The sequence below is a fragment of the Phalacrocorax aristotelis genome, chromosome 2, assembly GCF_949628215.1.
Source record: "Phalacrocorax aristotelis chromosome 2, bGulAri2.1, whole genome shotgun sequence".
NCBI lineage: Eukaryota > Metazoa > Chordata > Aves > Suliformes > Phalacrocoracidae > Phalacrocorax > Phalacrocorax aristotelis.
The window spans coordinates 125,171,932-125,195,238 of NC_134277.1; the positions used below are offsets into that span (position 1 = coordinate 125,171,932).

Consider the following 23,307-nt stretch of genomic DNA (forward strand, 5'->3'; position numbering starts at 1 on the left):
AAGTTTGACAGTAAAGATGTGACGGAGAGAAGGTGAATAGAAAAGTGAAAAGAATAGTAATATGATTCGTCTTGGAAATACAGAAGCAGTCATGCATTTCCTTGCTTTTCATATGCTGGTCTAGGCTCTGCAGCCAATTCTCCCAGTTAAAAATAAATATAAATTATTATACAAATTAACTTGCAATCTTAATGAGACTTCCTCACTCTAACATTAATGTCCTTGACTAGTTAGTATTTTTACCTATTTTATTTATCTTTTTACCTGGACTTAAAGTGTGTCATCCAAATTGTTACATATAATGTATAGTTAACTTTTTTTCGTTATTTTTGTAACAGTTGACTGTTGGTGATATTGGCGATATAACAAAAGTTTCCTTTGTGTTATCTGGTCCACGCTTGGGGAGAGGAATCAAACTTCATAAGGTATTCCGAATACACTGCATGTAAACTTGTAACACTCTTCATAATACCAGTAAATATCTTTTGCTGAGAGACAGATTGTTAGCTTGGCTTTGTACCACACTAGCAAGGCCATGCACCTTTTTGCTCACTTAGCTGATATCTACAGATGATTACCTACAGTTTCCAGATCTCTGCGGGCAGATCTACCTTGTTTGTGCCTGCTGAAGTGCGTATAGCTATACCTATTCACTGATGTGCAGATCCATTCTGCATAGCTCATCATGACATGGAAGGCAGTGTTTTCTGCTGATGTTAGGAAATGTTAATCCCTGCATGCAAATACCGACAGTCTCCTGACAGAGAGCAACCTACTTGTGGAAACCAATTAAGCTCATATTTTAGTATTTACTCTTTACAACACAGTCATCAGTGGGCCTTAAACATCTGATTGTAGTTTAATATGCACTTAAGATCTCTCATACAAAGGGACAGAGAAATGATTTAATGCTGTCAATCTTATGATTCAACCAGGCTTTAAATGTATACCTTTCCCCAGGGTGAGTAGGAAGATTGAAAAGAAAGGTGTTGGGCCTGATAATACTTGGGCTTTGGGGAAAGACTTAAACTTGAAGGTTAATGCAAAGGAAAATAGTGTCAATGAGCTCTGCCTGTAGGCAAGGACCCAAAAAGCATTATGGACATGGCATTGAATTATTCTGAAGTTAGTAAAAGAATGTTTTTCTGAACTGGGCCACACAGTACCTTAACCCTACCATGGATTTAAAAGATCAAAGGGTGATTCCCTAAACGAATAAACAGTTCAGAGTCTGTTCTGATAGGAAATGCTAGACAGCTTCATTCCAGGCTAAAATTTGAATGGGTTTATGCTACTCAAAGGAACATTAAATCTGAGTTTATGAGCTCCTCTGAGGACAGAGGAGGAGTTTATCTTGTTCATGCTTTCTCCCTAAATTTGTTCTTTGTCAGCTAGTTTTGTAGTCCTAGTTTAGGCTACAAGAATGGAAAGAATAAGTAAGCAAAACTAATTTCTCATTTTAAATATGCATTTCCAGGCCATTGATAAAGCATTCGGAAAATATATTGACACTACCCTCACTATATCCATTGTGCGACTATGTAATGTAAGATTTCAGCTTCTAGAACTGGTGGCCTAAAACACAGCAGGAAATTCAAAAATGTAATAGCCTGCTTTCTGCTTTCTTTTCAAAGACAAGCCTCTGCAAATGGTTAAGCGATATTTGTTCATACTTTTAAATACTTCAAAAGTTATTTCATAATTGTTTTATTAGTAGCTATAAATTGTTACAACCTACAAGAAGTCAATAGGTTGCTATAGACCTATGTAGTCTCTTCCACTGGTGCACTTACAACCCACAACATAAACCACAAGAACATATACTGCTTGTGCCACTAATATGCTTATAACATCTGTTACTCATTTATTAGTCTGTTTATAAATTATTTATACCTGGAAGCTTCATCATCTAAAATGTAACAAGTTGGTTTCACTTTAATAGGACTCTTACAGTGCAGGAAAGAATAGAGATGCTGTATAGAAATAGAAAGGCTACGGGAGGCAATCAGTATGTGCAAGCTATGAATCAGTGGTCAAACCCCACCCCAGTTGGAAAGAATTCCCTTCATTGTTTTCTCCTTAAGTGAAGGAAGTAATAGCCAAAGTTTCAGAAATTTCACAAAAACAGATTACAGATGAAACTGAAAGGCTAAAAAGGAGATAAAATCCCTATATTCCTTTTGCTGCTCTCTGTTTTCTCTATTCAGGTGTTTAGAGCAGCTTCAGAATACCAGAGGTTTCTTGTTATCTCCTCTGGTTTTCTGCACGTTCTGTAAAAAAAGGTACAACCTTAGCTAAAATGTATGTGTTTTCTGTTACTTTTGAAGATTTGTGTACTCTAGACTAAGTACCTTTTTCTTGCTGAGAAATAGTTTCTGACCCTTTCCAAAATAAAATACAGAATAAATTTTACTTCTGGATACCATATAGAAAGACTATATGATTTGGACATAAACTTCACACTTAGATGTAATCTTACAACTGGCAAGAATTTGTCAGGTACATTTTATTTTAAGGCCAAAGTATGCATAAATTTACACATCTTGTTTTTATGAGTCCAGTTTCTGCAGGTCGTCAGCCTGCATATGCAGGTAACCCTTAGTCCAGTTTTAATACAGCTAGGAGTTCGTGATACTGATATTTAGTTAGGTATGTTTACATTGATAGAACTTAGGGACGATATTTTTGTATGAGAAGAAGTTAGACCTCTAGTGTGGGAAAATTCAGTTATTGCAAGTGCAAAAAATGGGTAAACAACTGGTTGCAATTTTAGTGGAATTTAATACTGTCTAAAGGAAAACACTGTTTATTCAAGTAATTGATGGTTTAATTCTGGAAATGGCCATGGGGAATTGTTTACTTTCATCTGGAAGCTTTTGCCTGATCTTGTGAAGCACTGGACACAAAGCATAAGCAGGAATGGAAAATGTTCAGTAATTACAGTTCTAGGAACACAAGGGCAAGATAGTCTGGCAAAATTTTTAAGAGTGGAACTGTCAAATTCTTAATAACTTCAATTATATAATTCAATTATGTAAATCTTTATGCATTTCAAGCTTGCACTTGAAGTCTGTGTAAGGAAATCTGTACTCAGGATTTCCAAACAGTGGTACCTATATCCTGTACAATGAGCCACAAACTTCTGTTGCTGCTGCTGGTGTCAGTAGCAGTAATAACTCACCCCAGTAATTTTGGGAATTCCTGCCTAAGAATTTCAATTACTTAACATCTTGATGAAATTTAGCTTTTGTTTCATTTTGTTTTGTTTTTAATGTTTTGGATATAATATTTCTATTCAAAGAGATTCTAAAGGCTGAAGAAACCATTTCTGCAAACTTGTAGTCATTATGAAGTTCAATCCTGTATATAATAGTTACCAGAAATGTTTCTGCATGTGCTTGATAGTTTGTCATTCTGCATTTTATAACCTGACCTAGGATGAAGTTCAAGTTCTGAGTTACCCTCCTGTGAATATGATCTCCACATTGACTGTCTCAGCATCTAGGACAGGCGGGTTCCCAAGGCTGTGCTTCCTCAATTGGTTTGGAGGTTCTCAGTTCACAAATTTGGAACCTAATTTGTTCAGTCTCCACTGAATATTTAAAGTCAGGTGGAATGAAGCTGGACCTAAGCTCACACCTTCTATTGGAATTCCTTCTTTAAATAATGTATTTCCACAGGGAGCCCTGAAGGCCACTGGACATGTAATTTCTGCCAACTTTGAAAACCCTAGCTGAGATATAGCAAGTCACATGTAAAGAAATAAAAAGCAGCAAAACAAATGTTTTTGCAAAATGGGCATCTGCTATTAAGATTGATGTAACTGTATTCATTCATTTGACATTCTGAAATTGCAAGTATATACAGGTCGATTTAATCTGTATCCTTCATTGGTTCCCTACAAATGGGTCCTATGCCTGTGTCAATATGCAATGAAAAATACACCTATAAACATCAGGCTGCAGAATCAGCAGCTTGCAGCAACTACTGTAGCTCTTCTTACACAGAATCAAGGTAGCTTTTATAAAGTGTGCGCAGGTGTTAACAATAGGAAGAAATGTCAGTTTCTGTTGGGACAGAAATAAGAAATGAAATAATTCAGATAAATTAATTTCTTCCTCTGATTCTGCCTGCAGCTTCGGCTAAAAGACCTGGACACTAAACAAGAGCTGGGCTTTCACACTGAAGCCCGGTGCCTGTTTGGAGAAGATGGATCTGAGACTGTGACAGAGCTAGCAGTGGTCAGGCCAGACAAGCCACCGCTCAGGGGTATGCTGCTGAACTGCAAAATAAATACATGAGGAAACGCACACGCACACAAAATTGTGACCTGCCTAATGGGGTCAACACAATGGGCAAGACTGCAAAGCTTTTTATATATATTAAGAAACAGCTTAAAATTATTTTTAAAGATTCATTCAATATGCCTGTGTAAACCGTGTAGGGTCTTTAATAAGGTGTATTGTCCAAGCTTTTTTTCTGTTTTAAAACAACTGACATGTATTGTTTTCACTAGGCTAAGTAGCCATTTGAAAGTCTGAAAAATGCGCAAAGCCCAGTTAGTATATTTCTGTTGAAATTTTCAAAAACCGACCGATTTACACTCGGTCAAGGAATAAATCACAGATTTTAAAAAGGCACGTGCAAAATCATAATGGTATGAATCACAAAAAGAAAAAACAGTCCTTTTTGAGGTTTTCTTCAAGCCCTGTTTCTGCCCCAGAAGCTCTGTTTAATTTCATTTCATTATTGTATTTAAAATATAACATCTTCCTTTGTTCTGATTACATTTTATAAAATATTTAGAAAAGAATAGTCTATGAACGGAAGTCTTAGTTAAAATATTTAAAACTTTTTGCATTTAATATCTAAGTGAAGGCTAGACTGCAAATGGAAATATATCTTAGCAGTCTGTTATATCATTTAATTCTTCACAGAGCTTACAGAACCCGTAAAAATAAAAATCCTCTGTCATGCTGCCTCAAGGAATATGTACTATATAACTCACCAGCCAAAAGTCATGGCAAGCCATCCTTTGTAGTGAAGAATAATAATAACAGTGCATATCTATATAAATAGCTAAGACATTTCACCTGAACATATTAATTAATATTGGCCATAATTATCAAAATGCCAGACTAAAATGGTGTTGAGAAAATCCAGATCAAAAAATGGATTTCAACTGTTATATCTGTGTTTTAATTTGGTAAAATGTTGTTAGAGTTGATAAATCCTAAGTCAGTTTAAGACCTTTAATTCCTACAAGAATTCAAAGCTTTTAACAAAGCCTGATAAAATCAGTGTGATTCTTTCAGTTGGTTTCAGTGACCAGATAAGTGACCAGTGATAAGACTCCAGAACTATGATATTTTCTTTTTCTGTAATGTAAGCATAAGTTGTTGCATTGATTCATAAAGGGCATTTCATCTCTAACGCTGTACTGTGTTGTTGTGAGGTAGTTAGCGAGCTATATGAGACTCAGAACATTAATGTCAATTACTGTAACTTCATTCTTTGGTCTTCAAATTAATCTTTTACCTAAAATAAATTGGTTTATAATGTTTGGCAATTACATTGCTAAATAGCCTGTTTTGGTAATGTCTTGTGTCACTGACAGGAGTTCTTTATCTGATCACTGTTCATACGGGAACATTGCCTGCATCAGGGACTGATGCAGATGTGTTTATCACAGTATTTGGAGAGCAGGGAGACTCCTGCAAAAGGAAACTAAGACACTCAGATTTTGAAAAAGGACAGGTTGGTACTGAGTTATTTCCCTTACATGTTTGCTTAATGTGTTTTATTATATTACTTTCTTCCAATACCATATTTCTTTTCAATTTTCAAATACAAGGGTTAATGTTACACTGTGGTAATCTGTGGAAAAGATGTGTTGCTTACTAAGTATAGATATTTTCCCTGAATTGGGATTATGGTTTAAGAATAGTTTGAGTATCAATAAATTTAAAACTCACAAACCATCAGAACTCTTCTTAGAAACTGGAATTGAACCCAACGATATATAAAATTCTGTGGCTTAGTTTTCAGTTATTCATGAAGCTGATATAAAAATATAGGGCTACTTCCTGTGACTGCTCCTTTAAAATCTGTTTTTTAAAAAGATCTGTCCAGATATAGTTGAAAGAGAGGTTTTAAAATGTGTTAGCTACTATACATCAATTAATCCATCTAAATATAGAATTGCAAAGAGGTAAAGCTGTTTGTAAACATACTGTGACTGCTCAAGATAAATCCTAGGAGAGATTTTCTGGTCAACCTTTGCTGATTACCGTATTGATGATTATATCTACACAACATGTTCACACATACCCTGGACCCAGCCCGGATATGACTAGATTGGATTTAAAGAGACTTTACAGTGGATCAAGCAGGATCCTCTGTACTTATTTCATATAATTTCTTAAGAACTCTCATGGCTGAGATGCCTTGACTTTCCCAGGCAACCTGTTCCACTGCTTTGCTAGCCTTGCTTGCCCTCAGACTTTCTGACTTCCTGAGTTTCTGAAGACTGATCTTCCTTCATTTGTTTTAAAATGTCAAAATATTTTCTCAAGCATAGAAACATAGAAATCAGCCATGTCATCCTTGTGTCCCATAGTCATTGATAATTTTTCTTCTATGAATTCGTGTAAACTCTTTTTAAACACGAGATGAGTATCCACAGTCTCCTGTGATAGTATGGACTGCACTTCATCTGCAACCGATGTAAAACTTACACATACTAGTTTCACCTGATTTCCCTCCTTCTTTTACCAGAAGATACAGTGAATGTTTTTCTCTCCGTCACCCTCACTTTGCTATTCTTGATTTTACAGACTTCTATCCTCTGTGCACTTGTTTTGTCACTGGATTGTTTATTATTCCTTGTGTAGAAGAATGTCTCTTTAATCATCCTACTTACACTTTCCTATATTTTTTTTCTGATGCTTCAGTAATACATTTGCAATCTCTTTAAAAATTTGCGATGACCTCCTCTGCTTCTCTTTTGTCTTCGTCAGAGTTCCTTTGGCTCAGCTCTCGGTACCGTCTTCGGGCAACTGTTGCTCTAAACAGACTGTGTGATATAGCGTATAGAGCACTCGCAGGCAAGATGCCTACATTAATTTCTAAGCTCAGCCACTGTTTTACCTGATGATCTGAATATATAATTTTACCTTCCTTGTGTCCCTCATTTCCCACTGTGAAATGAAGATAACCGATAGTTTAGGCAAGAATGAAGAGAGGTAAGTGTATATATTTCAATAAAGTTCCCTTTTTATTTACTACTGTATTAAATACATCCTTTAAAAATATGGTTACTCTCTCCATTTCATAGCAATAACCTCATTCTTGATTCATAACAGTATTTATTGTCCTGGTGTCTAGTGAAATTACTATGCATTGGGAGATATTTAATAATTTGGCCATAGTCTTCCCACCCAAAGTGTTTAGGCACGTTTTTTTTTCCTTTTTTTACAGTCTCTTGCAACTTTTTTTTTTTTTTTGGAAGATGTTATTGCAGAATGCCTGCTGCCTTAGGCCAAACTGTGTTATTAAAATATAGGAAGAGGTTTGTGCTGTTGATTGCCTGGAAGATGTTATTAAAAATATGGGTTAATTCTCAGCATTTTCGAGGGCAAGTGTTTATAGGCAATGAGAAGAGTTAATGAACAACATAAAGGTACATAGTTTGCGACATAATCTGGAGAAGAGGTCTGAAAGGAAATAATTTACATGGCACTGTCAAGCTGGATGTTAATACAGAGTCAGGGACACAGCTTTTAGCGTTAAAGAAATCAGAACCACTATACTGAGCAATAGAGAAGGGTGCTGAGTGCCTTCCCAAGCAGATCCTTCGTTTTAGGTGAGCTATTTTGTACTGTGGACAATGAAAGTTTTCTTCAGTTTAGCTATTTTGTGTATTCATGTTCTTCAGTGTGCAATAGATTCTTCGGAAAAGGTTGAGCAGCAACATGGCAAAGTGTTCTGATGATAGTAAGTTATTTAAGGTAATAAATACAAAAATTGGTGGCAGAGATTGCAGAAGGACCTCACACAGAATGACTGGGTAATAAAATGGCAGATGAAATTAATTGTAGCTAAATGAAAAGCAGTGGCCGTGAGGGAGAAAACCCCTTAAATTTTCATGCAAAATGATGGGCTCTGAAATAGCTTTTCCCATACGAAAGTGACCTTGGCATTAGGATAGCTCTGTAATGATGTCAGCCCAGTGCTCAGTAGAGGCAAAACCAAAGGAAAACAGAACAGATCAAATGTTTAGGGGTTATTAGAAAAAGTAAAAACCCAGCCACCCCAAAGCAGGAAATACAGTCATGTCTCCATGTGAGTTCTTCAAGAGATGCTGTGTTTTGTTTGGGTTCACTTGCCTAAGAAGTGCAAGAAGAATGTCAAGTGATATGAAATATCTTCCATACAAGGAACAACTAAGCAAACAAGTACTTTTTGGCCTGGATAAGGAATGATGAGAGGAAGGGAGAGGGACATAAGAAACACAAAATGGCATAGAGAAAATCAGTAATTCTACTTTCTCATGAAACACAAAGGCTCAAGAGCATTAAATGAAACCTGCAGGTGGCAGATTCAAAACAAAAGGAGGTGGCTTTTTACACAGTGCATAATTAATCCATTTTACTTTCTTGCACAAGATGTTGCAGATGGTAAAAATGTAGGTTGGCGCAAAAAGCCATTGCACATTGTCATGGAAGACAACTTTCCACTGAGAGCTGTTAAGTGCAAAGACACAATCTCTGGCTCAGGAAATCTCTGAACCACAAATTGCTAAAGCCTGAGAGACTTTATATTCAAGAAGCATCTCTATATATTTGCCCTGTTTTTCAACTCTTCCCTAGAAATCTATTATTGGTAGCTGTTGGCAACAGGATACTAGACTAGATGGATCTGCGGTCTGACATACTACTACCAGTCTTACGGTCTTGTAACATAGAAGTAGATTAATAAAAAAGTGGGAATGAGGTTTTAGTGAGAGTATCTAAGAATAGAAGGTGAAAGGAAGGGATGTAAAGGGCAAGCTGTCTTGAGAAACAAGATTACGTCAGCAATATCGCTGGAAAATATGGAATGGACAGGCAAAGAAAACAAAGTTAAGGAACCTTGAGATATGAAAAAAGGGTTCTCTGTTGACTGATAAAGGACTGGAATATAAGTAAAAGCTAAGAAGACAGAAAATTGCAACAAAGCTTAAAGAGAGTAAAGTTGATTTAATTCCTAAAGAAAGGTAAGGCTGGTTTATATTTATTTAAGTAATTGTATGTCTAACTTTTTCACCAGTTTAATGGATTAAATAAATGGGGATTGTAATTTTGCCTATCTAACACTTTGTCTAAAGCAAGACAATTTAAACAAAATCCTTTTGGCTTTCATTAATTACACTCCCAGTAGTGTGTTTAATGTAGTTCCAAATGTCTCTATACTGAGGGGAAAAAAAAAGAAGTGTGATGACATCAGCCAAAAGTACATTCTTGCTAATGCTGAGGGAGTAGGCAATTTAATGTATTATTATGAGAATTCATTGATAGCAATGGGTGATTATGACCACTGTTGTCTAATGACTGCTAATTATTATCACAAAGAATGAGACTAATGATAGGTCCCTTTTTCAGATAGAGTTAGCTGTGAAGGAACATGAATATTAGCAATACAGGCTATTTCCTCTAAGTCAAGGGTCATGTAGACTGACAAGAAAATCGTATTTGGCTCAGAACTCCAAAGAATAAAATTAAAAAGCAATGAGTACTCCTAAAAAGTTATTTACAAGATGTTCCTCACAGCTAGGTCTTATTTTGGGCTACATATGCATTGCATGAAGGGCTATAACTTGCCATGGTAACTGTCTGGGGAGATCGTGGATATATCAAGGTAAGAACGCTGGAAGTCCTAAGGCTGTAATAGGAATAACAACCCTGATGTTTTCTTTTTCTGAGCACATTGTAGAGAATAGTCCAACACAGACAGGAGAATGGACCAGATGACATAATTCTTTATAAAAATCATTTCTTCCTTCGTTGCTTTCTGGTCCTCATGCTTTTTCCTGCCTAGTGGCAAATTGGTTGGCAACAAATAAAAATTACAGCATCTGTTTCTACTATCCATCTGGGTTTTTTTTAATGTCACCCACACACATGCCCATGTATCTACCCACCCACTCACATTATCTCTTGCACGGAACACATTCATTCTCTCACTCACATAATTTATTCATCCCAACATGCACTAGTGCAGTTGCCATTTAGCTTTTGTTTACTGGTAGCCGTAGCAATATTTAAACAGATGTCTATTTACATCCGAAGAGCACATCAATTCTTGCCTGTATGCGTGCACAGCTTTAGTTATAGTTTCTAATGTCGGTATCTTCCTTTGTTTGCATAGTCATCAACAGTGTCAGTATATCTGTTCAGAGTTGAATAATACGACATTTCCAATTTGAAAAATAGGATGTCTTAGAATATAAAAGACTTTGAAATATTTAAAAGTAAAATGCTTTATCTAAACGAAAGTTCAATTTACTAGGCCTGTCCTGATATCTGAAGCACTCCCTTTCTTTCAGTTATGAGGGATTGGTTGAACTTAAATTTTCATGAGATTTCTGTAAGTAAATTAATGATCAGAGATTTCTTTCTACTCAGAATAGTGGAATGTTTTTCATAATAAAACTTGGGATGCAGTGATCATGAACAAGGAAAAATGTACATCTTCAAGGATCCACATATTTTATGAACGGAGTCTCCAAATATGAATGACAGCCTATAACATCTTTCTTTACTATCAGAAAGGAAAAGATACTTCAGCATTGAAAGGAATCTGTCTTTCCAAACATAATCTTAAAGACAGGTTACAAAATATATGGTTTAATAAGTTTGCTATTTATTTTGCCATTACCTTCTCAGGTTTGTATCTCTGAAATGAGAGCAGTAGACCTTGGACAGTTAAGCAAAGTGCTCGTTGAGCACCATAATGTGGGTTATGGAGCTGGATGGTACCTGGACCAAATTGTCATCCATGAATCAGGCAAGACTGATGGCCAATACATATTTCTTTGCCAGCAATGGTTAGACAGTGGAGTTGGTGATGCACAGACAGAACGGATGTTGAAACTTCTTGGAAAAGTCAGGAATGGGATGTTGACGGGAAAGATCTATGGTAAGGTCCAAAATAATCAAAGCTCCTTCCAGCTTTTGTTTTAATTGTAATTTATGTTTTTTTGGGAGTTATTTTTAAGACTAAATCCAAAATACAGAAATCATATCGCTTAAATGTGAGTTGCATCTCTCACACTAGTTGTGTCTCCACTTTCCAGAGCTGGTAAATACAATTATAATATTTAGGGAAGAAAGACTAGAGCAGAAGGGAACTATTACATGACGGAGGCAATGAAGGAACAATGTTTTTAGTCGAGGCTAGAAAAAACCCGAAGCATAAAGAGGTGGGTCGTTCCATATGGCAGCCAATGCAGAGCAGAAGGCTCCTGCAACAGTAATGAAATCACAAGAAGAGATACAAAAACTCTTTTAGCAGAATGAGATTTTCCCGTATGTTCATATATTTGCAGAAAGCATTTGCTTTTATTTGCAGTTTTCTTTTTTACTTACATCAATGGCACAAGTTCTTGCAAACAGTTAGTTGACCTGAACCCAATATCCTTTTCAAACTGTTTAATAAAAAAAAGACCAAAATTCAGAAACAACTTAGACACCGAAAACATGATAAGTCATTTATGCTTTGCCAGGGCATTGGATTTCTTAGCTCTCTCAAATGTCTTTTTTGAAGTGTAAAATGTTGGTTTGGGTCCACTTATGAAATATGAATCAGAACTGGTAGACCAAACTATGTAAAGTTTAACTAAAGTAAAGGTGTGAATTTGCATTTTATATCAGCAGTTTTGTAAACTGATTTTTATTAATTTCTATGCTTATGGGTACTTCATTTTATGCTCAGAGAATTTTATTTATACATAGCTGCAGACACAGTCAGTAGTGTGTATTCTCATATTTAGTTACCTGTACTTAGTCCACTAGCGAATTTCTTATATCATCTAAGGAAATAGGAAGACAATGTCACTGACACAACAAAAAGACCGAATACTATCGAAATATAGAGTAGTGACAATTTCAGAATAAGAATTAGCTGTATTGCACCACCGCAAGTATTCCAGGTCTCTAAAATATAAATTCCATAGGTGCCCTGCATAATCCATAGGCAGGCGTCTCCTGAGGGTAACTCAGAACAGAAGCCCAAGGTTGGTCAGAGTCTGTCATATCATTCTTCACTGATAACATGAAAGTGAGAGAAATCTTGCATCCTTGTTTATGCACCTTAATTAATGTCTGAATGTAGCTATGTAAAAACATTGCCTTTCCTCTATTTCCCACACACAGATAGTCCTCAAAAATCTGAGTGCAGACTTGCTAATACTTTTTAGTCTATGATTATTAATGCTGAGCTCTGTGTCTATTGAAAATCAGTTCTGGTCTGGGTGTATAATAACTTGAGAAAAAATATAACAAGTAAGCAGCAGCCTATAAGGAATGGAGAAAAAAAAGACTGATCAGCAAGGAGCGCTATACCTTAGAGGTCAGAAAGTACATGGATACAACAGGACTTACTAAATGTCAAGCTGAGTCAGATTTTTTAAAAGAATTAAAACAAATAGTAAAGGTTCTTTATTCATTTACTTATAAAAATAATCTGAAAAGATGTGTAACTATGCAGGAACAATAGAGTGCAGACTAAAGGTGATGCTGGTAAAATCCCTAAACAAATAGAATACTTTATCTCTGTTTTCATTAAGGAACCATAATGTTGGCAAGGGAAGCAAAACCAAAATTAGTAATGGGAATGAGGTTCTTGGAAATCACCAAGTCTGAAATGCAAAGAGAACTTCAAGCTTCATGGAGTCAAACAGTGATAACCAAAGGAGTTGTTAGCCCAGAATACTGAAGGAATTGGGAAACAAAGTGGCAGATCTAGCAGCAAGGATTTAAAACAATTTTATGAAGACAAAAGGAATGACTTAAAAATAGCAATGGTAATGCTTCCCTCTTAAAAATAAAAAGCATAATGTAGGTGACTATAGACATAGTAATCAACCACATGCAAACCTTTATAATGCACTTTGAAGAAAAGAATAGTTATAATAGAGGCAAATAGGAAATGAGAAGAAATGCATCATGACTTTACTAAAGATAGATTATAAAACAAAGTTGATACTCTTTAGAAATATTTTCCAGTAAGAGAAATGTAATAATGTCTAATCGGTCTAAATTCCAGTACTGAATTTTATTTGCTTTATGGGAAATTATTAGGTAATAATAAGAAAGTGGAAAATAGTAGTAAAATGAAGAATTGTAAAGAACTGGAGAAGAGAGAATGAATATGCTGATGAAAGCTGTTGCTGCTACAAAGCTGAGAGTATTATCAGGAGATAAAGAGGTTGTGTGATAAACTGAGAACTGGAGAAAAGCGGTGAAGCTGAATTCTGCAGCACAAAACTTGAATATGATTTGGTGTAAATCCAGCTCTATTCTGGTACTCTTAATTCTGGTGCAAGTTTCTAATTTCCACCATTTTTTTTTTAAATTAGGAACTAAGTAGTAGCTAAGAGTCTAAAAACTCTGTTGGGTCCCCATGTCTTGTAAGGATTTCTGCTACAAGAGTTCCTTAGCAGGATATGACTAGAAGAAATACCTGGGTTTGCTATATAATTGCAGGACAATTTTTTAGACAGTAATTGACCTGGCTGTGAATAAAGTAATTGTGACCCCACGACATATGTAGGCATTATCAGTGAAGATAGAAAAGAATTAATGCCGCTACAGAGAAACAATGGTATTTCACCAAGAATGCTGTGTGCAGTTGTGGCCACCTCTGTCCAGAAGGACTGGTTCAAGCTGGTATAGATATAAAGATGACATGATGACTGGGAATATGTCAAGACTTTGTCACGAAAGGGTATTGAAAAACCTTGACATATCCAGACTAGCAAATTATATGCTCAAAATGGACACAGTGTGATCTATCAGATTCATGGTGGCTTGCACATGAAGGAGGGATAAGAGTTATTTAAGCTAACAGACAAAGTTGTCGTAAAAATAAATGGGTTTCAGCAGTCTGTTAATGCCATTCTGTGAAAATTAAAAGATTTCTGAGAAAGAATGAGTTTTTAGCATAGCTCTCTTTTAGACTTAACTAAAGAGAAGGAAAGCAGCTTAATGTAGCTGCTTTTAAATTGGATCTTGACAAATTTATTAGAGATTATACAATAAACATGTAATAGCAGTGTATGGTGTTGTATGATCCGACAGAGATAGTCCTTCCACTCAGCCTTCCTAGGCATTTATACATTGATAGTTTAAAGGCTTAATATTTTGGCACTAAAGGGCTAAAAAATCTTGGATTATGTCACAGGGGATATGATAAATTTTCATTTTACTTCCACATTTTCATGGATATCATTGGTTTCATTTATATTTAACGTTCATAGACATGAAAATGGTAGCTATTTATGATTATCCATAAAGTCATAACATCTGAAGTTATTTTAGATTATTTTAAAGATGGTGAGTACTTACTTTTTACCTTCACCAAGTCCTGAATTTATGGCACAGATCCTCACCTGACCTAAAGTCATAAAACTTTATTTGCACTAGTTTATAGTAAGAGATAAAGATTTGCCTGTTGTGGCTAGGAAGCTGGACTTTACAGGGCTATGGGCATAAACTCAGAAAGCCACTGTTTCCATTACTCAAACTGAAATACCATGTTTTACAAAATAGGTATTTGAAATTATTAAATCCATACTTTGCCTCACGTGGCATAAACAGAGCTAGGTTATTTAATAAAACAATGGTCATGCTCACTTCTGCACCAGCCCAGGTGGCCAGAGCCTCTCTGTAGGAGTCATGATTTTTTAAATAGAAGACAGTTTTGACAGCCCTGAATTTTCCATATATTCTATTAACATGAATTTAAAATATTAAATCAGTGGGATTTTTTTGACAGGTACCAGTTTCTGATCCAGAAAACTGTCTTGTTGATTGGAGGTTTAACTAAATATCTGTTCAATATAGAGTTACACAAGTTAGTCAGGAGCCTACCTGGTATCAGTCTGCAGTCCTTATGAGTCTTTAGGCGACTGCCAGTTCATCTAGAATGTTTAAGAGACTAAGTGCTTCAAACCAGACTTTTTGTTTGAACACAGGCCACTATTTTTCAGTATAATTTTGTAATTTTTATTTAAAGTAAAACTTCAGGTTTTAAGTGTTTCTGTGTCCCTAAAATAGGCAAATCTATGTGCTGTTATATAGGACTATTTTTAATCTCTCAGCAAACATCACTTCTTCACAGAAGAAATGGATAAAGTTTTGTACTTTGCTGGCAAGATAATTGTGGTGATCTGTAATAAAAATATCACATTTCAAGCTCTGAACCAGTTTACCTTATCAGCATCTTGTTATAGGATATATGTTGCAAGTTTTAACATTCAGGTATAAGTAGCTCCTCAGAGAGTTAAAATCAAAAAATACCCTCCCCTGACCAAAGGCAAACCTGATAACCAGTACTATCTAGTAGAAAATATGCTGCTTTGGAGTGGTAATTAGTAAGAAAAAAAAATTAAAATCATCAGAGGAAACATTTATGAGGGGAAAAAATCAACAGATTGGCATGGCTCTTCTTAAGTCTCTAATATGGAACTGGCAGTCTCGTCCGCACAGTGCTACTGGACTGGCCCATCTCTAAAGGGTCAGCTGTCACTACGGAAGGGCTGGGGTCCAAATCTGCTTCTCACTAAATCAATGATAATGAGTCAACCTGTTACATGCCAATATTTTAGCTCAGTGCAAAGGTGGGAAAGGGTTGCTAGTAACTAACTCAGCCTGCAACAAATTGCTGTATTACTTTGGATATTTAGCAGACCCATTAATATTTTTCTACTGTTTTGTTTCAACAGGGACGTGGGATGTCCTTGTCACAACTAGTGATATTACTTCTAGTTCCATGAATCCTAAAATGTCTCTGACCGTATGTGGTGAAAAAGGCACCTGTACTTCAGTCATATTCCCCAAAGGATCCCTTAAAAAAAAGGAGATTTATGAGACGTCAGTTGAACTAAGTAAGAAATTCAATACTATATTCAAAGTTCGCCTAGAAATTGAAGAAGCTGGAGAAGGAGAGACTTGGCATTGCCGTGAGGTAAAAAATAAAAACTAAAGCAATTACTTATTGTGTCTTTATTGTAAAATTCTCCTTTTTTTTTCATATTGTATGGTTATTGCTTCCATTTTCCAGTTCTACCTAAAATTATATGATTATAAATTTACAAAAATAAGTGCATCTGGTAACAACATTTGTAGAGTGATACCTTCAGACACTGCTCAAAACACTAGGATAGCTATGGATAACAAAAATTTTGTAAACTTAGATGGATTTCTGGAGGGCATTTATACAGATGTGCCATCATCTATAGCATATCCAGTGGTGTCTTTTCAGAACTGTACCCACTGGCATAGATTGCAGTATTTACATAACTCCAAATTGGCTGTTATATGTTGTAGACCCAGTGATCCAAGGCAAATAATTAAGCCAGACAGTAGAAATGCCTTTTGATGAAAATATCTGCCTTTTAAGTTGGCATGTGAAAAAAAGAAGTGAATAGCAAAAGTGACAATCCTTCTTCTGATGTCCGAGAGGCTGAAGCTAAAATCTGACATAGCACTGAAATTGCTGTGGCACTTCGCTATACAAAAAAAAATATATTTGTCCTCTCATGCTGGCAGAATAAAAAGAAGTCTAAGGGAAAGAATCATCTTTCAAATTGCAGATACACTTTTGTCCATTAATGTTTCTATTTTGTTCTCATTAAAAGCTGGAGAGAAAAATTTTCCCGTCCAATACATTATATTAGTGAGTTGAACTCCCTGACATTTAAATGTTGTCTAAATGCAGTTTGTTAATTTCTTCTTTGCAGCCAGATGAAATAGTCATCTAACAAATCTATTGATAAAATTCAGAGTGATTGCTGGATAATGTAGGAGACACTGGATCACACTAAAAATTTCAGAACAGAAACCTGGCAGTTGAAAACAGTGACATCTATTAGCCTGTTTTGCTTCATTACCTCAGAACAATGACTCAAAGCTGAGTTATAAAAAAATCAACACCATTTATATAAGTACAGAAAAGATGCACATTTACGTTAGGTAGGATTAGAAAGAGAAAGAAAATCTACATGTCCCTGCTTTGGGGTATATGTAAATTATTGGGGTTTTAGTAAGACATTTCCTCTGTTATTCCATGGATTCCATAGCAGGACTGACCGAATCCTTGTATGAAACAACTAGGTTGGCATAAGAGGTTGTGGATAATATCTGTTATTAAAGACAGGTTAGCAGTCTATTTACACTGCTAGTTAGAACCAGGATGGCAATTTCTATGCTATTTTACTTTGGTTTTACAAGATTGCACCTCACAGAGAGTCTGAGATTTCCCACCTCTATCACAGGTAAATGCAGGTGCAGTTGGTTGAATTCCATATTTAGATTCAGAATTCACATTTATAACCATAATTTCAAAATAATTCTCTTGATCTTTTTTAAGAAATTGAAATTATTATAAAATATGTCCAGAACAAAATTAATTAAGGCATGCTTTATTTCTGAAGCATATAACAGCTAACATCTTTATTCTTGCTTCTTTCACTTCTTGAAGAAGTAAAGCACAGTAAATGCAATCTGAATTTCAAGAAACCATTCAGGAATGTAGATGTTAGAATGAAAGGGAAATTGTATTAACATTATACTTTACAATGCACTTCAAAAAAATCTTTTCAATGCGTCTGTCATAATGAAAAACAATAAGAGTCTTTCGAAGACAAAACAATGCTACCATCTCCCAGTGATAATTGCTAACCGAAGATGGTTAAGCTTACTGGGTTATGGGTTTGGTCATTTTAATGAGTTAGGTCATGAAGAAATGTACGAGTGAATTCTCTGTGCCCTTTTCAAAGCAGGGTTATGTCCTGCAACATATTTCCAAATATGTTGCCTGGTCTAGCTTTAAATAGTTTAGAAAATGGTACTTTATCTCAGTGTAGCTGGTAGTACCACAGTGTAAGACACCTCATTACTAAAATATGTTTTCTTAGAGTAAGACTAAGCTACTTAGCTCAACGTCACCCTTTTATTACTTTATATACATAATTTCATAGAGATTAAAAATATTTAGTAACTTATTCTATATATTCACATAAAACATATGAACAGATATATGTACATGCCATAAAATATTCTTAATTTCTGTTTTTCAGTTTTCCCAGAAACACTTTGTTTTCCTTCCCCCATTACTTAGAATGAGAAAACATTCTGCACTGAAAAATGTTGTGGCATATTGACATTTCTCACAAGCTGAAATGGGCATATCAACACTTCTTTTTTTTCCATATGCTGGATGAATAGGTTACATAAAGGAACCTTTTTGAATGATTCCAAATTTTTTTTTCCCTTACTGCAGTCTCTACAGCGATAATATTGACAACATTTTAATTAGGAAAGATATCTATTCCTTCTCTTTTAAAAGGTTGCTTTCAAAAAATTTTAGAAAAAATTATTTCCTCTACTTTTTGAATATTGAGATGATGTGTCATAGCTGTTTAATGGCAAGTCTTTTGCTATAGTTTCCATTAGAGCACAACAGATGTTGAAGGTATTTCTTTTTGCTCTTTTCTAAGGTAAAGCTTCAACACAGAGAAAGTAAAAATGTTCTAGAATTTCCATTTTGTCGCAACTTTGCAGATGAAGAAGGAAGAAGAGTGGCTGAGCTTCCAGTTCTGACAGCTGGCTCTCCTTTTCCAGCAGGTTTGTCACAAACCAGAAACACTGGAAAAGATTTGGTCAGTGATGATGGCTAAGATTTTCAGAGCAGTCCAAAGGATTTAGCAGATACTTTCGATGCTTTTTAGCTAGTGATGCATGGCTAGGTCCACTCCAGTGTTTAAAAAAAAACCTCAGTCCCCGTAACCGAGCATCGTGCATTCAAGTCTGATTGGTATCAGTCTGCAACACATAAAAGAGCAAGCATACAGCATGGAAAATATTTTAAAAGTTTTGAACAGTACTCAGAGTTCAGCTTTTCCTTAATATGATTTGGTTCTCTCCCAGAGGAAACGAAGGAAATCAAGAGGAAATAACTCTCATAATGTAATTTCAGATAAGAGGAAGATCCATGGCCCATCACAACAAAAGCTCATCTGTATGCGTTCCTAAAATTTCAGGCATTCTTATTCTGTGACCTAAGAGTTATATGTCATGAAACTCCTTCACGCGAGTTGTGTCTTGATCACCTCAAGACTGAATTATTTTAGTTTGCTCTGTGTTTCTTAGGAGGTTTTATAACCAAAGTTAGTGAAGAATGGAAGTGCCCTTGTCCTAAATGGATTTTCTACCAAGAGAATATCTCAGTCTCCTCCAAGTGTTTCCCAGGAGTTAAGGGTTCAGATCAGTAGCACAAGTGATCTGTGTATTACTTGCCTTTTCTGATGTGCTTTCAAAGCTAGTCTCAAAAAAAGCACTTGGGCAGAACCTCAAGTGTTGGGGTATTCCCTGGGAACACTCTTTGTCTTTTAAATACTTCAATATTTTTTTTTTCTGGAAAAGCACAGATATTTAAATCTTTACAAATGCTGCTCCTCTTTCCGAGGAGCATTTAACATGAGGACAGGTATTATTTTCTTTACCTTCTCCCCATATTTTTTCTCTTTTTCAATTGAATGTTATGGGGATGTGGCTTCTTTCTTGTTTTGGGGGCCAGATCACCAGTATGTTATGCAGGTACCTGACATAAACAGTCATCCAAGAAACGCTCAGCTGAAGATTTTTAAGTAAGATGACATGTCAGAGAACACACAACATTTCTGGAAATCCTCTGCTGAGGCCAATAACTGCAACTGGTACAGTGTAGAGTGGCCAGCCACTGACTGGACCATGATCCAGAGGAAACATGAAAGTTGCCATCTCTCTGATAGAGTTCAGCGAGCCTCACAGAAGAGATGTGCTTTTTCAGTAATTTAGTATTATCCATAGCCTAGGAACTGTTTCATAGGAGTGTTACATATTTAAATGCATGCAAGTGTGTGGCAGAGTATTATTTGCATGTTTTTATAACAATTTGTGATGTGTTTTTCTTTCATTTTCTCTTCTGCCTGTGTTTCAGGCCCACTCAAACTATTTAGCTTATTACTCCTTATAATAGTGGTTCTTAAATTGCAATGTATTTCTATGTGCTTTTCAAAGCATTATTATAAGGTTTGGCCTTTTGATCACTCTGGGCAGGACCAAAAAAAGAAAATATAATAGTAGTAATTTATTAAATAACATATTTTTTAACTGATTAAGCTTTGGTAAACATTTGATCTCTTTTTCCCAACAGTGAAAAGCTATATTCTCTATGTCACTACGGGAGACTCCCCTGGGTCAGGAACAGATGCAGAGGTGTACGTCATGCTGCAAGGCCTTTTGGGAGATACTGGCAGAAGAAAATTAATCAGAAAAGGAGATGATAATTTCACTAAAGGAAAGGTAAAATTTCTGCATGATATGTTGCACTTTAGTAACCCAGTCCAATTCACATGGACTTAATGGGAGTAAGATAGAGTCTAGGAAGTCTAGCTCTGTGATTGTAAGCACAGGTGTATGTGAATATCCAGATCTATCTTATGTGGCAAATACTCATGGTTATGCAGCTCATGCTAACAATACTGCTGAAGTAATAAAGTGACTATATCAAGTACTTTTAGCTTCAATATTGCAAATATTGAAGGTCTTCAGTGACGTGCCAGTGGTTTTCCTGCATATCTGCTTATCCATAGACTTATAAAGAGACTCCACTCCCTTTAATACCTCTGTTTCTCCCATGCCATTCTTCAGGATAAGACTCCTTTCTCTGGCTTTTGCCTTTCCACTGCCAGTCCACCCCTCAGTCTGGCTCTTGATCTCTCTCCAGTCAGTCACTAGCCTCCATAGTTTTCCGAGGTTTACCAAGACAGTCATTCATTTACTGTGCAGGAGTGAGTCTTGCAGCTCATAGATGTAGACCAATCAAAGACCAGCATAGTTGCCAGACATGCGTTTGCCTGTAGCATTGTCAATATAAACAGAAATTAGAGGGTATTTAGTTACCGAATGTGCTGCAGAAACGTGGGCGGATTTGTAGCAAAATGTCTATCTCTGACATAAAACCTAGTCCCTGTTGGAAGCTCTGGATAGGGGAAGCAAAATTTTCAGCTAAAAAGGTCACTAGATTTTTTAAACATGGAATAAGCAATATTTTAAGTGGATCTCCATATGAAAACAAATTTGAGGATTAAAGCAATTTAAGAAAGATTCTGAAACAAATGTCTGTTACAGAAAATATGAGTTGGAATAGTTAAAATTTAGAAAAAGAAACACCAGTCTCACAACCAGAAACGCTGAGCGTATTTTACATTAAACAGTGCTACCTGTCTTTCTTATAGTGTGTGCGCTCTTCCACCTTTCTGAAATCTCAGTGAATACTGTGATTATGGTATTCTATCCTGCTCCTCTTTTGGAAATACTGTGCAGTAAACTACTTTCTTCTGCTGGTGTTGGTTGCCAAATGAATGAGAGCTTCTCTAAGGAAGCGAGCTTGCAAATCAGCTTAGACTGATAACCAAAACACGGGCATGTTATGTGGGACTAGGAGGACCCCACCTCCTAACTACCCCCAGCCTCATTAATTCAGTGGGAGTTGAACTGGGCCATTATCTTACTGGATTTTACCTACGTGAAATGCTTATTCATAAGAAAAGTGAGAGAGTTTAAATCTTTACTTTTAAGGGACAAAGTGCTTGTGGATGAGGGTACTCAGTTTTGATAAAGGCACATTTGTCTTCCCTAATGCTGAAATTCAGATTATGGTTTATTGATAAGCTGATTTAATTGGATTTTAGAGATGCAGTCCTTTTGTCCTCATGTAGTAAAGTTAGTTTAATGTAAGTTTTACTGGATTTCTCCTTAAATCGTAATTCTACAGGTGAGAAATCTGATTTCTAGACTGGTAGTTTTCAATGAAGAGGGACCAGGGACGCACATCCAGAAATGTTGCCAAAGAGAACAGAAATTAACGACAAAGATTCATCACCTGAAGGGTGCTTTTATAGTATCTGCGTCTACTTCAGTGTGGCACAGAATTTTTCGCTTTTACAGAGTAAGAGGCAGAGCTGGCATGTACCCATCTCTTCATTACTTATTTGACATTTTATAGGAGCAGTGTGCAAACCTAACACAGTATCCTTATATTTCTAAAAGTAGATATCAGCATAGGAATATTTTAGGGCCCTATAAAGAAATTGCTTGTAGATAAGTAATGGAGAAACACAGAAAGGTCTTGATTCGCTCCTTTTTCAGAGAAAATAAAGCTATTTGGTTAATTGACAAAGTGTAAATTGATTCTGCAAGCAAGACTCCTGCCTTTGCTGCAACATTTTGTTCATGACATGTTTTGGAAATTTCCCAATGTTTTCTTCCCTTTATAAGTAATCTCCAAAAAGGCTCTCAAGTGTAGAATGTCTCTTTCTATACCAGCCCAATCACATATTGTGCCGAGCAGTCCTGCAGTCAGAGAGTCTGGACTTGGTGGTTTAGGGGATTTTGGAGTATAACAGACAGAATTTGCATTCTGAATCTTAACAGTTGTTCTGACATTTTAAAATGTGCTTTTCCTTGCAGTAATTTTTCCCCTGACTATACAGTAACAGCAAGTGAACTGGAACGGTGTTTCTGTTAGAAATCACATCAAAATATGGTGTTAGTCTTACAGAATGTCAGGGCTGCTACAAACAATAGTTTAGCAATGCAGAGATACATAAAAATGTCTAAATATTCAGGGGACTTTGCAGTGGATTGGAGATATGCTTCTCTCATTTAACAGGTCTTTTATTTACATGAGCTGAGTTACATGATAGTAAAAGACTGAATTAGCTTGTTATATCTGAAAAGTTGCTTCATGTCTTTCCAAAGTCCTTACACCTGTGAAACCACCAGAGAACTGGTAGATAAAGTAATGTGCATGATAATTCAGCAGTAAGCTCCCTGCAGCTCACCCATGCCTGAGAGAGCAGCACTGTCACCGAGAGAGCTGAGCTTCCGGTGATCTACTCAGGCACATGTGTGTGAGGACTAGTGCCGCAAGAACCATATTCTTTCAAATTGCTATGACATTGATGCCTTGTTTGATGTTCTCCTAAAAAGTGAAGGGGTA

General features: G+C 36.0%; 1 protein-coding gene across 1 annotated transcript in view; it reads left to right on the forward strand.

Moving 5' to 3' along the window:
- Nucleotides 1-23,307, forward strand: part of LOC142053409 (lipoxygenase homology domain-containing protein 1-like) — a 178,677-nt gene that overhangs the window by 127,607 nt on the left and 27,763 nt on the right. Inside the window, exons 40-46 of the mRNA XM_075085026.1 lie at nucleotides 339-425; nucleotides 4,137-4,269; nucleotides 5,618-5,757; nucleotides 10,926-11,178; nucleotides 15,986-16,227; nucleotides 18,761-18,887; nucleotides 20,458-20,606. Coding sequence (XP_074941127.1) covers nucleotides 339-425; nucleotides 4,137-4,269; nucleotides 5,618-5,757; nucleotides 10,926-11,178; nucleotides 15,986-16,227; nucleotides 18,761-18,887; nucleotides 20,458-20,606 — 1,131 coding nt within the window. The remainder of the gene's footprint in view (nucleotides 1-338; nucleotides 426-4,136; nucleotides 4,270-5,617; nucleotides 5,758-10,925; nucleotides 11,179-15,985; nucleotides 16,228-18,760; nucleotides 18,888-20,457; nucleotides 20,607-23,307) is intronic.